We start from the raw sequence: 12,728 nt of genomic DNA, 5'->3' as shown, positions 1-12,728 counted from the left end.
CATTTGTCTTTTCACATTGCTCATAGAAAGTTCTATGCTGATGAATGTGGAAACAAAACCATCAGGACATGTTTTCCAAAGGGTCAAGCAAATGACTTAGCAGCATCATTCCGAAAAACTTCTCAAGACTCCTGCTGTTATGCCATTAATCAATTTCACTTGCTCTTCCACTATAAACACATGTTTCATAATCCACTCCAAACTGTAACAAATAAATGTCATGGCTCTAGAAATTAACCTTGTATTTTATAAAAATCAAACATGAGATGATTGAATGATATCTACAAGGTGTTTAAACACAGAGGAAACAAAGGTTTAGTTACTAGAAGTGCAAACCCAATCGTTAAAGTCACATTAAATTATTTATTGAACAAATTACAGAAAAAATGACATTTGTTTTTGTCACAAAGCCTTCCGTGATTGTATATCAATGACACAGTTAGGAGTCCTGCATTTGAAGAATGACAACAAAATAATCATATGATTTTATAGTTATGCAGTCAAAAGATTTAAGAATTATCTGTTATCCATTAGTTGATGACATTATAACCGAAATTGCTTGGCTTCCTTTTCTGGAAATAGGAAATCAAGATGGCGTGATTTCTCTCTGAACTAACAAATCGAGAATCTCACTGTAGGTTGGATGCTGTAAGATATGACTTCTATTATTAGTTTTCAGTTTACCTTATCCAGTGATAAATATAAAGTTTATCATATTGGGCATCTTTCTGTTTACAAAAACATTTCACCTTACCTAGGTGTACACAATGAAAACAAAAGGAATCCATGTTTCCCTTTAAATATATGCACTTTAAAATGATACAAAGAACTCACATGGAGGTTTTCCCTACATTGTACATCTTGAAAATTACCTATATGGAATAGCATTTGTAAATCAGATAGGATGTTCACAAGTATACATATTCTACACATTAAGCCTAGTGTGTAAAAACCTTTACATTCTGTTTTGTGACTCTAGCCACAAAAAACAGAAGGGGAAAAAATGCCTACGCCTATTAGTATAAAAAGAAAAGTTCACATCTTAGGTAAAAATAAAGCAAGCTTCGTTACAAATTTTATATTTCAAGAGAACTAATGTTAGCCTCAAACTTAGTAGTCAGAAGTCATTAAGAAAAGCAGTTAATTGGTGATGGTGAACTCCTTTCTAAAAGATCGCATGGCCCTCTTTATTTACACAACACAACAGAATTGAAAAACTACATTAAAACCTATTAGAATTCCCTGAAATTTAAAAGGGAGCTTTAGAAAACGTCCTTGAATCAATATAGGGTGGTGGTCAAAATTTCAAGATTATTTCCTTGACTAATCGCTTGACATCACAAAATGTTTCAAACAAACAAAAGCTCAAAACAAAAAATTAAAGTGTAAGACATTTAACTATAATGGCTAATTCTATAGTTTAAAATTCCCCAGAAAGCACTAAGAGAAAAAATACTATTCAATATTCTACAAGTCTGATCTGTGACCTAGTCCTGTGACCACATAACCATGGCAATTAAGTTATTGAAGCTGAGATTCCCTTGTTGGCTCCATTCATTCCCCAAACATCAAATCCATCTTTCCTTCATAGTATATATGTGTGAGTGTTCAGCTTCATTTTGAGACACAAATATCAGTCTATTTATTTCTGAAATAATTTTAATCAAACTTTTCGTGATATCATGGTAGGTTTCACGATGACCTCAAATTGTAGTATTTTTAAGATTCTTGATTTTAACTTGTCTTTCCAACCTTAATATTCTAGGAAAGATATATATTATGCATTCTGCAGGGAAAAAATACACCAAACAAGCTCAGTCCTTGATGTTCCTTGCATGTTGAAATCACAGGCTGACTTCATTTTTGGTTCCATGCAGCTTCTTCTGTCCACGCACAGCTGGGAAGGTGACCCATCACAGGGACCTTGAGTGCCATCAATACCCTTTTGTAACTACAATGATTGAGTGAACTCTTTCCATCTTCAATAACCGACACAGTGTCAACATCTGCTTCCAATAAAGTTGTTTCATTTTTTTTTCTCAAGTAGAGTAAATCTGCTGACTGAGATTGTAAAGGGAATGCTCCCCCCACTTCCGTGAAAGACAATTTATTCTCTACACCATATTGTGCAGCTTTTCCTCCGAGGCAAGGAAAAACAAAAGGGGCCAAGTAGAAGAACATTCTTAGTCCAGTGCCACAGAAACACGATGTATAGCTGACAAATACAAAGGTTGGTGGCTTGGTGAGGATGCCCTCCTAATTTTGGAGACAGCAAAATACAGAGTTGTGGGTGAATATGACTCAGACTCTGGCTACATACAGCTAGATGTTTAATTAGCTTTTCTTCAGAAACACCACATTAAAAACTTGGAGTTCATTAAGAAGTTAACATTTTATCTCCCGTGAGTGGAAAAAAAAAAAAAAAGAAAGAAAGAAAGATTCCCTTTTCAATGACTCTTTACAGAAAAGCAGTCATTGGTCTATTTAAGTGTTGAATAATAAACATGCAACATTAAGGGAAATGATAGTTAAGAGCTCAATTTAATAACCAACTTGCTGAATTGATGGTCATTTGAGGAGGCTGTTAGTTGTTTGAACATCTATGCTGTAAGTCAGGTACATCTGTATATGCTTCCCAACTTTCACAGCCATCCCGTTAGATCGTACTATCCCATTTTTATCACGAGGTAAATGAAGTTCTGAAACAATAAACCACAGCTGAGTTAGAACTCAGTGAACAACTGAGCTCACACTAAATCATCCTGCTGACCCACCCTTTCTCAGTCAAAACAGTAATGTGTGTCTTTGGCTCATCCATCGATTACTGCCATTCCCACTGACTAATTCAGCAAATGCTACTTCACACAGGGATGCTTCTCATAAGGAACGGCATGGGATTTATACAAGTGCAGTCTCTGTCACAACTGCGACATCCAGTCAGATAGTGATCTTTAGGCTACTTCCTGTCCAGTGTTCTGCGAACTTAGGAACAGGCGAATACTATCGGAAGAATACAATAAATGCTGTGCTTCTCTAGAACATTTTATTTTAATGCTACAACTTTGGAAAATGTGTTCTTTAGTATTTTTTGAAATCCATTCATTCTCATTTTACAAATTTTAGGATAATATTTCTATTTTGGGGAATTGAAATGCAAATCTCAATATGGAATTCAAAATAGAAAAGTTGGAAGAGTTAAAAAGAATAGGTAACCTTTGAAAGATAATATATCAATGTGGTTTATAAAAATGTTTAGATTATAAACTTCAGAGGTTCTTTAGAAATTAACAATGAAAGATCAACTATCCTGTGGGGACTCGAATTGCCAGCATTATGTGGTTCCTTACTGTAGAGAGTTCACTGGTGGAATAGTAGATTGCATATAGATTAATATATGCAACATAATATAATAATAATGTTTTCTGGTGTCAAATGTACAGGCTTTCAAATAGACTAAAAGAAATTGAAGTTGCAAAACAGCCAAAGTAGAGTGAGTCTAATGAATTCAGAGGGGCAGGAGGCAGCCACCCTTCAGTATAGCAGCCATACTTTAAAGGTGAGAAATCCAGATCCAGAATATAATAGCACTTTACAAGCAAATAAATTCAGATTATTTATTTTGATATGATATAGCTCCCTTTATTACTTCTGCTTGCTACAGTAATGTCAAAACACTGAGAGATGCTGGACAACTAGAGAGAATTGTTCCCTCTCCTTTTACTAGATTTTGGTCTACTCCTTTGGTAACAATATCCTACTGATACCTATGCCTGTTCTCAAAGGGGGAACTCACACCTTTGTTGCATGAAATAAAATCAGATTCTTCACTTTCCTTTGTTCTTGAAACAAATCATGTTTTGGCCATAGTTATGAGAATATCAGAGCAAAATCACTAAATTATTTACTTTCTTTTTCAATCCAGAAGGAAGATAAAGAAGAAAAGAAACAAAGTTAGTCCTCCTATCCTCCTCTTATATGGGAAAATTCGATGGAGCGAGCTCAGTGATTTCAAGTGTGGCACCATTCTAAGAGACACTGAAATGTAAATTAAAATATCCCAAGGGAGGATGTGATAACAGCCAATGTGTCTCCCTCATGGGATTTGCCAAGTGCTCAGTTTTCACAACTCAGGAGGATTCAAGACAACACGAATTTGATAGACTCATTCAACTCTATGGTTCACATATTTATGCAGATACAGATAACAAATAAAACAATTTTTATTCATTATCAAAATCTGGATAAACATGCAAGGAATTTAATGAGGCCCATTATCTAGATGATAAGGTTCCTAAACTGGTGAGTAGAAGCTACCTTAAATCTAGACTACATTGATAATAACACATGAAGACTGTGTCCAAAAAAAAAAAAATCAAAATGAAGAAATGATGGAGTCTGGAGATACAAGAGATGAAGGGGGTTTATAATTCAAAACACAGCAGGAAGAGAAACAAATGCCTAAGATACAGCCAAGAGAAATGTTTGGAAATGAGTTGTGAGAATTCTGTGTAGCTGCTTGTTGTGTTGTTAATGTGTAAAGTATTCACACCCATGAAGTTCACAATTAAAAACAGAACATAGCACGTGACTTAACCTTCTGTTTTGTGTGGGCTGAGAGGAAAGGGAGAAATTGAGAAATATTACCAAATATTAGCATCTATACTACACTAAGGTCCTCTATGGCTGGGAGCAACTGAAAGGAAGACCTAGGCCGTGTCTTTGATTTGTCAGTCATCACTACCTTCATAATCCCAACCTTTGCCTAATCTTCTCTTAATGTAAATTCCAACTTCACTTTTTCTGTATCTTGTGGGCTATGTGAAATTCACCTCTCAGTCTTTCAGTCTTTAACCAGTTTGTAAAATTGAAGCATAAACTTAAATCCATAACCACTTTTATTTTGCACTAACTTTTGAGAAACTACACTTAAAAGCAAATGAAAATTTTTGCAAAATGATCAAATCAAAACATTACATAAAGAATACATTGCTTTTCAGTTTACAAAGATGAAGGACAGTCAGCACTTTGACCCTGACATTACTCATTTGCATTCACTCCAGAAAACAAAGTCATCTAAAGTATGACTTTTGAAACAGCCATGAATGAATGGTTTAAAAATTAGGAAAATTTGTCAGTGGGATCTATAGTTATCATGGCTAGATGCATTGGTTTAATGCATTTATCATGGCTAAATGAATGTGTATGCTCTATTCCTAATTGTTATGATAGGCTGGACTATACAGAGAAGCATTGTTAGTCAACTTCCAAGAACTATTTGGGAAAAATACCCTTAACTTTGTGTCCCTTTAAAAGAAAATGCCCCTTCAAGCTGCACAGACATATACAACTGCAAACTAAAAGAGCTATCATTGAATTAAATCTTCACTGAGTTTCAACATAAACACAACATTTCAGGATTTGTCTATGGTAGTGTCACTGTTGTAGAAAGGATGAAACCCTTGAGGTACCCTCTGAAGCACAGTCACAGCGCATCGCAAACACTTTAAAGATCAGCGCTTAAACATTTTGGCCAGTGCTTTTCTGAGAGCAAGTTCTTTAAACAGAACTCAACGATTGTTACAACATTAATGAACAAAACATTACATCTTCAAAAATATCCCCTACATGCTAAAACAACTGTTTTGTATTTCCACAAAAATAGATGAAGATGGAGTTAATGGTTTTCCTGAAGGAATGAGCATTTTCATTTGGTAGATCATCTTCTTACAAGTGGCTGGCAAAAAAAAAAGCAAAAAGAAAAAGCTCAAAAAAAAAAAAAAAAAAAAAAAAAATAGCCCAGGTACTGGAACAAAGCAAGCAAAACAAGACGTTGCACAGTTGACAAAGGCTCAGATAAGGGAAAACAAATCAAATGCTTTTCTTCAATGATTAGGAGGGCCCGCTATGTTTTCTCCAGAAAAGGTTCAAATCTAAAGACAACAGCCTTGTATGTCCTCTTCTCAGTCCATGTTTCCTGTGTCCCATTCCTGGATGGGATATCCCAAATGGCATCTTTTTCCCAGTGGGCCCTTGGATTCATGCTGCCATATGACCTGATGATAGCATGCTTCAGTACCAAGTTGATTCTTTGTTCTTGTCCTGATGCTGAAGACCTAAAATGATGAAAATAAAAAAATAATGAAGAATAAGTATACACGTAACATTCATTAATGTTCATGAACTGCAATACACTGAGTACAGAAAATTAAATGCAGGCAACATGAGACAGGTCTTAAAGAGAACCCATCCTCTAAAAAAGCCAAGGAACACACTCTATGAAAAGAACTCTGTACTAGAATAATGCTGTTTATACCATAGACAATCTTTGCTGTTTTTTTTTTTTTCTCATTTTCCTAGATTAGAAGTGATTTATAAGTTCAGTAAAAATTAAAAATAGTTCCTTAACTTTAAGGAGATGATAGTTGAAGAGAAGAGAAACAAAACCAACTTGAGAAACATCTAAACAATGCTTCAGTTACAATTTCTAGCAACCAGTGCAATTAGACTTGTGGACTAGTATATTCGGCTGTTTTAAAATTTATTTTATTCAGAGAGTTATCATTAAAATCATAGAGAATGGTATAATATGAATAAAACATGAAGTTTAGTACTATTGGTCTGCTGGTAGGTCATAGTAAATAGTACTATATTCTAGTTATTAATTTACTTCTTTTAATATCTTTTCCCATAATGAATTTAAAGTGGCTCAGGAGAGTCTAAGGAACATTGCAAGCAAGTGAGATTAAATAAGTTTAAAACAGATGAACACATCTGAATTCCAACTGATAGGTTAAAATAGAAAGTTTATTATAAACAATGTATAGAAGTAATGAAATTGACTTGCATTTATTACAATCATTTAACCAATTTCTGATACAGGCAATTAGCAGGGGAGCTGCTGCCCAAACCCATCTGAAGTCAAGTTTCATTTTGTGTATATTTTTTATTTGGTTTGGTTTTTGAGATAAACTGACAAACACACATATGTAATCTATGTATTAAAATATTTTGATGTACATATATATTGAAATCATTGTTGCAATCAATTTGTTTTCATGGCTATTGCATCTTTTAGTTACCTTTATTAGTTACCTTTATTTTTCTATTTGAGGCATGTAATTTGTAAGAGTGAGCCCTTTAAATAAATTCTTACATCATTCAGAATCAAAACTCAAAACATGAAATGAGACCTCCAAAATGTGGGCAGAAAGACATAACAATTGTCATGTTGTTGACAGGATCTTACACTATTCTTTTGACCCTTTGTTTAAAAGTGTTATCATTCTGGGATTAATAGTAGATATAAGACACATAAAAACAAAACAAAATGATCCAAAATAGTTTATATTTTGACTGTTACTATAATAGCATTTTGTTTCTCTGCTTATCAAATAATTTTTTTAATAATTAAAGGCATCATTATAAGTATTGTCATTGGAAGCACATATTAAAACAACATTCAATGACAGCAATATAGCAAGACAGAATAAATAAAGGAACATAAAAAGCACATCAGATTGTAGGAGCGAGATGGGTCAAGGACACCACAAGAAAACCCACCAAATCAACTAACCTGGGTGCACAGGGACTCGCAGACACTGAGCCAACAATCAGTGATCTTACCTGGGTCTGACCTAGGCTCTCTGCAAATATGTGATTATGTAGCTTGGTCTTTTTGTGAGACCCCTAACTTTGACTCTTTTGGGTGCTTTTGGAATCCATTCCCTGTTACTGAGTAGCCTCTTCTGACCTTAATTTGAGGGTATGTGCATAGTCTTACTGCAACTTGATATGTCTTGTTTGGTTGATACCTCTGGATGGTCTGCTTTTTCTGAAGAGAAATGAAGGAGGAATAGATATGGAAGAGATAGGAGAGAATTAGGAGAAGAGGAGGGAAGTGAAACTAAGAGCCAATGTTAAAAAAAAAAGTGTGTGTGTGTGTGTGTATGAGAGAGAGAGAGAGAGACAGAGAGAGAGAGAGAGAGAGAGAGAGAGAGAGAGAGAGAGAGAGAGAGAGAGAGAGAGAGAATAAATAAAAATGTTTTAAAAAACCACATCAAAACTGTAGGCATAATCTGCACAGCATAAAACATGAAAGTATTGACTACAGGCAATAGGTCCTGAGTGTCAAAAGAATGGTTTAGCTATTTCACCTGGTATAGAACTTTTACTCCAGTTTCAGAGGGGAGGAGGATAAAAGAGGAGACAGGAAAGGAAGATAAATAAAAAGGGTTGGGGATGTATCAGAACACTCAAGTTTGCTTTACTTATTTTCAGATAATTTTGAGGGTTGAATAATTTGCAACCTGACATGGTCTCTGTGGGGTGACTTGTATAATCTAAGCCACGTTTACTGACAATTTGCTGACTACATAAATATTTTTTTCATTATTAATATTTCTCATCTTCTAGATGACTCAGTATTTCCAGAGCTGAAGACTACATCAATCTATAGATTGTCAACACTGCAAGTCATGAATACTGCTGCAATCATCGAGTGGTTTGGATTTTTTTTTTAAATAAAGGCAATCCTTAGTTTGATGTGCAAAGATATATGACTCCCTCAGATCATGTAAATGTTTGCTGTAGCCAAGTATGGAATTATTTAAGATGGACCTCAACTTTTCAACCAGAATAGCAGAAATCATTCACTCATTATAAATGCATCGCTTCAATGTTCAGTTCCATGGCTCTGTGTCACTCAAGAGTAGAGTTTAACAAATCCAAGCCAGTTGACAATTCATCTATAATCTTTCAGGTATTGAATAACTATTGGATATTGATTGCTTTGCTTCTTTTCAGTGGAAGACATAAATCATAGTTTTGCTTTAATTCTCAGCATCACTTTTTGTAAATTTCAAAATAAATATAACTAATTTAAAAAAAAGAATGATAATAGACCTTACTATTATGTTGTCTCATGAAAACAAGGCTGCTACATTTCTAGTGAAGAAAATTGCTGATAGTGGTTTGGGATACTTAAGAGCCAGCTACTTAGCTTTTTTTTTTTTTTTTTTACCCCAACAAAATGAAAGAAGACAAAAGTGTTCATCATGATCCTTGCATGGTCTACATACATGGCAATTTTTCAAAAACTCCTTGTGAGAAGAGACTATTCTCTGCCATAAGCATTGTTCCTAGTGAAACTTCTTTCCTCCTTCAGTGTCAATCAAATCTATATGAAATGAGGGCCTAAAACACTCTGCGATTTCCACCAGCTGACAGAAATCACCAGATTTGCGATGTAAGTAAGTCCATGTTGGTTTTATTTTTCAGTCCATAAGATATTTTACTAGAAAGAAAAAGTAAAGAAAGAGGACAAGGCTAGCTAACATTCTTAACATTTGTATATTTGTATATACCATGCTTTGCATTTACAGAAAGTGCTGGGAACTTTACATGGAATCATTCACTTAATCTTCTCAACCATGCTCCAAATAATATGGATTACTCAACAAGAGGGCAGAAATTAGGGGAAATGATGGCAGAAGCAGCATTATAAACAGGAGTTCTGATAGCAGAGACAGTAGTCCTAATGATCACATATATGCACACTTTATGTGACCTGTGTTGTTTGAAAGTTATGGCAGGAGGACACTAGCCACACTTGACTAATCCCCATATAAACAGCCTCTCATAAAATTAGTTCACAAAACATACAAATCAGTGCTGATATCAAGACTAACAAGTTGAGTCACTCGATAACTTTTTAACAACTACGTTAACTTGAAATTTATTTCTGAAATATAACTAATTATTTCTAAGATATAATAAAGACTGGCAATGCTTTAGACCATTGCATTGGTGTAATATAATTGTTTTAGAACCACACACTTCCCTACATGACCTTTCTTAAAATGGAGAATATTTGACTCAAGGCTTTTGCTGTATTTTATGTTCTATCTTTATTATTTTCTTCTTGTTTATTGTAAATCAGCAGTAAACCAGGAAACAAAGTTATTATAGTATTATCTTCAGAGTTTGAATTGAGGTGTACTTAGAGCCTGAAAGAAACTAAAGGCTCAGAGGCACACTTCCTCACTTCAGTTCCAACACCAACACCACCTGATCACTACAGAAAAGAAGAAACAATATCCATACCCAAGCAAACAAACTTGAAATAATTAGGAATGTGAGAGAAATCTGGTCATGTAAGAGGATCACAGTTTGCTTTCATTTCAAAAAAATCTATGAGTCTGGCAGTCAGTCTGTTCAGGATGTTAAAACAAATGCTGCAAACTGGGCAGCTGATTAACAGCACAGATTCCTTCAGCGCCATCGGAGAGGCTCAGATCTAAGATCAAGACAACAGAAGATTTGGTGTTGGCCGAAAGCTTGCTTTCTGGTTCATAGGGGTTCCTTCTCACTGTTTCATAAAACAGAAAGGTAGGTGGGTGTGTGTGTGTGTGTGTGTGTGTGTGTGTGTGTGTGTGTGTGTGTTCTCAGGCCCTTTAGAAAAGAATAAATTCACATTTCTAAGGACTCAGCCCCTGTCATTTATCCACCCTCCAAAGGCCTCACTAAAACCAACACCTTAAGAGTTAGAATTTCAACACAAACTTTCAGGAGGATACCAACATCGAGACCACAGGGCTGACAGAAGCTTACAAAGATGTTACTGGGAGCAACTTTCCCACACATGAGAAAAATCATGCTCTAAATTTCAAGAGGCAACAATTTCAAAGTTTGGTGTTAGGCTAAGATTATGGATAGAAGCAACTGATTAGCAAGGGCATGTATGTAAGCATGAAAAGTCTAATGCCTTCCCCCTCCCTAACTTCCTTCAATGCCAAGGCATTTTGTGAAAACATCATGAAGGTCCAAAAAACTGCCAGGAAAAACACAGGGGTTGGCTCAGAGAGGATCCTGTTGAATCTGCTAGAGCTCTTGTTCCCTGCCGTGGAAAAGATGGTATGGGCAGCTTGAGATGGGCATCTTGGGATCACTATGAAATGGTCAGCTTGCTGCCAAGTTTAGTAAATAATGATGCATATATAGAGAATGCATAAGGTGTGGGAGGGGAAGCCTTGAAAGCAGGGGTGGTATAGGAATGATATGACATGAACGAATGACACCAAAAGGCCGACTGCAACCTAGAAATTATATGTTTGCATAACTTTATAGAACCGAGTATTAAGTGCCATGGAGAGGATGAAGACATCACTTGAAAATAAATTTTGACTATAAATGGGATTTTTGTTTTACAGTTGGAGCAATGACAGTATCACTAGATTAGCCAAAGATTAGCTAGACTTTGCAGCATGGAGGGTGGAAGTGGGCAAAAAATTTCACCCAGCCGAGCAGCTACTGGTGATCCATAGCTGTCTGAAGAGAGTATGTTTTTTTAAAGATGTATCTCCTGATAGGTCTAAGAGTACATCAATACACCTTAGAGTATAAATGTAGCATTAACAGAACTTGATAGGATGTTTTAAAATGAGAACACAAAGTTGGATGAGTTCTAAATGAGGTGTGGATCTTGAAAGAGATGGAGGAAGAAAATGGATATGATCAAAATACAACATATAAAAGCGTCAGATATTTAAAAGGACAGCAAGACTAAGGTATCATTATTCTATGTTAGGGAGAAGTCATAAAGTAATAAACCGAAGTGAAATTTGTGTACTGTTGCAGAGCTGGATTTTGGGAAGACGCTAATTACCAGTCATAACACACTACATTAACATGTTTCACTTCTAAGGGAGCATGATGATTTGAAAAATGACATTGGCCACACTTCTTTAAATCAAATATTCATCTGTTTTTTTTTTCATTTCTAGAGATAAAAGAAGTAACTGTACAATGAGAGGCATACTGGTGAAAAGAGAGAAATAAGATATAAATCCCCAGTGTGGGTAAAATATATTTTGTCTTTAAAGAAAATAAAGTACTTAATAAGTATAAACTGTTCATTTCACAGATATTAAGAGTTTGAATGCAAGTCATTTACATAGGAAAACTTGCTATTAGATTAACAAACTGGCAAGTTATTCTTGTAAATGAAAATAAATACTCTGCTATAATAAATGCAAATAGTACTTGTTTCCAACTTAAATACATACAGCATTCTGTTGTGGCAAATATCCAACCTTCTCCCACCTGACAGAATAACAGATGACCACACAAATGTTCAAGAGACAGTCATACGCATTTCTATGCCTTCATAAAATTAACACTGCAAATGATAATACAATTGCATCTGTTTGCCGGAGGCTTGCAAAATCAGGTTAAATACAAGTTGGGGCTTTTAAAATATGATCCATGTGAACATAACACCATACTATTAACTTAGAGGACGGATGAAGACTAGAAGCAATAGCTACCCATTTGCCTACCCAGTAGCTACCCATTAACAGTAAGATAATGAGTATCAGAACAGATCATGTGTAATCACCATACTTCTTTTATAACTTCTAAAACAAATTATTTTAATCTCAAAACATCAGAGAATTTTTATTTTAAAATCATTATCACTACTATTTGGAGAGCTTAAAAGCTCTAAGTAAGATTCTTTTCCACTGGTGTTCTCAATTTAAAGTACAGTTTAGATCTGTGAACAATCACCACTGTTTATACTGTGGGGCAGACGAGTGCAAGAGCAGAAATATCTTAGGAAACTACATACATATCTTTATTCTTTTGGGAGACTTCATTGCAATTATTCTACAGTATGACAATACTCAACAGATGTACATAGTGTGCATACATATGGACATACACATGCATAT

At 35.0% G+C, this 12,728-nt stretch overlaps 1 protein-coding gene across 3 annotated transcripts in view; it reads right to left on the bottom strand.

Annotated features, from left to right (window-relative positions):
* Positions 1 to 343: 343 nt before the first annotated feature.
* The window catches only part of Vgll3 (vestigial like family member 3), a 51,314-nt gene continuing 38,929 nt past the window's right edge, over positions 344 to 12,728 (bottom strand). For all 3 annotated transcript variants that reach the window (XM_034515649.2, XM_034515650.2, XM_034515654.2), the window contains exon 4: positions 344 to 6,113. In XM_034515649.2, coding sequence (XP_034371540.1) covers positions 6,070 to 6,113 — 44 coding nt within the window. In that variant the 3' untranslated portion in view covers positions 344 to 6,069. The remainder of the gene's footprint in view (positions 6,114 to 12,728) is intronic.

Source organism: Arvicanthis niloticus, chromosome 12, assembly GCF_011762505.2.
Source record: "Arvicanthis niloticus isolate mArvNil1 chromosome 12, mArvNil1.pat.X, whole genome shotgun sequence".
In the NCBI taxonomy this organism is placed as follows: Eukaryota; Metazoa; Chordata; class Mammalia; order Rodentia; family Muridae; genus Arvicanthis; species Arvicanthis niloticus.
Note: the sequence above shows the minus strand (reverse complement) of the source record. Positions and strands in the feature narration are given on the sequence as shown.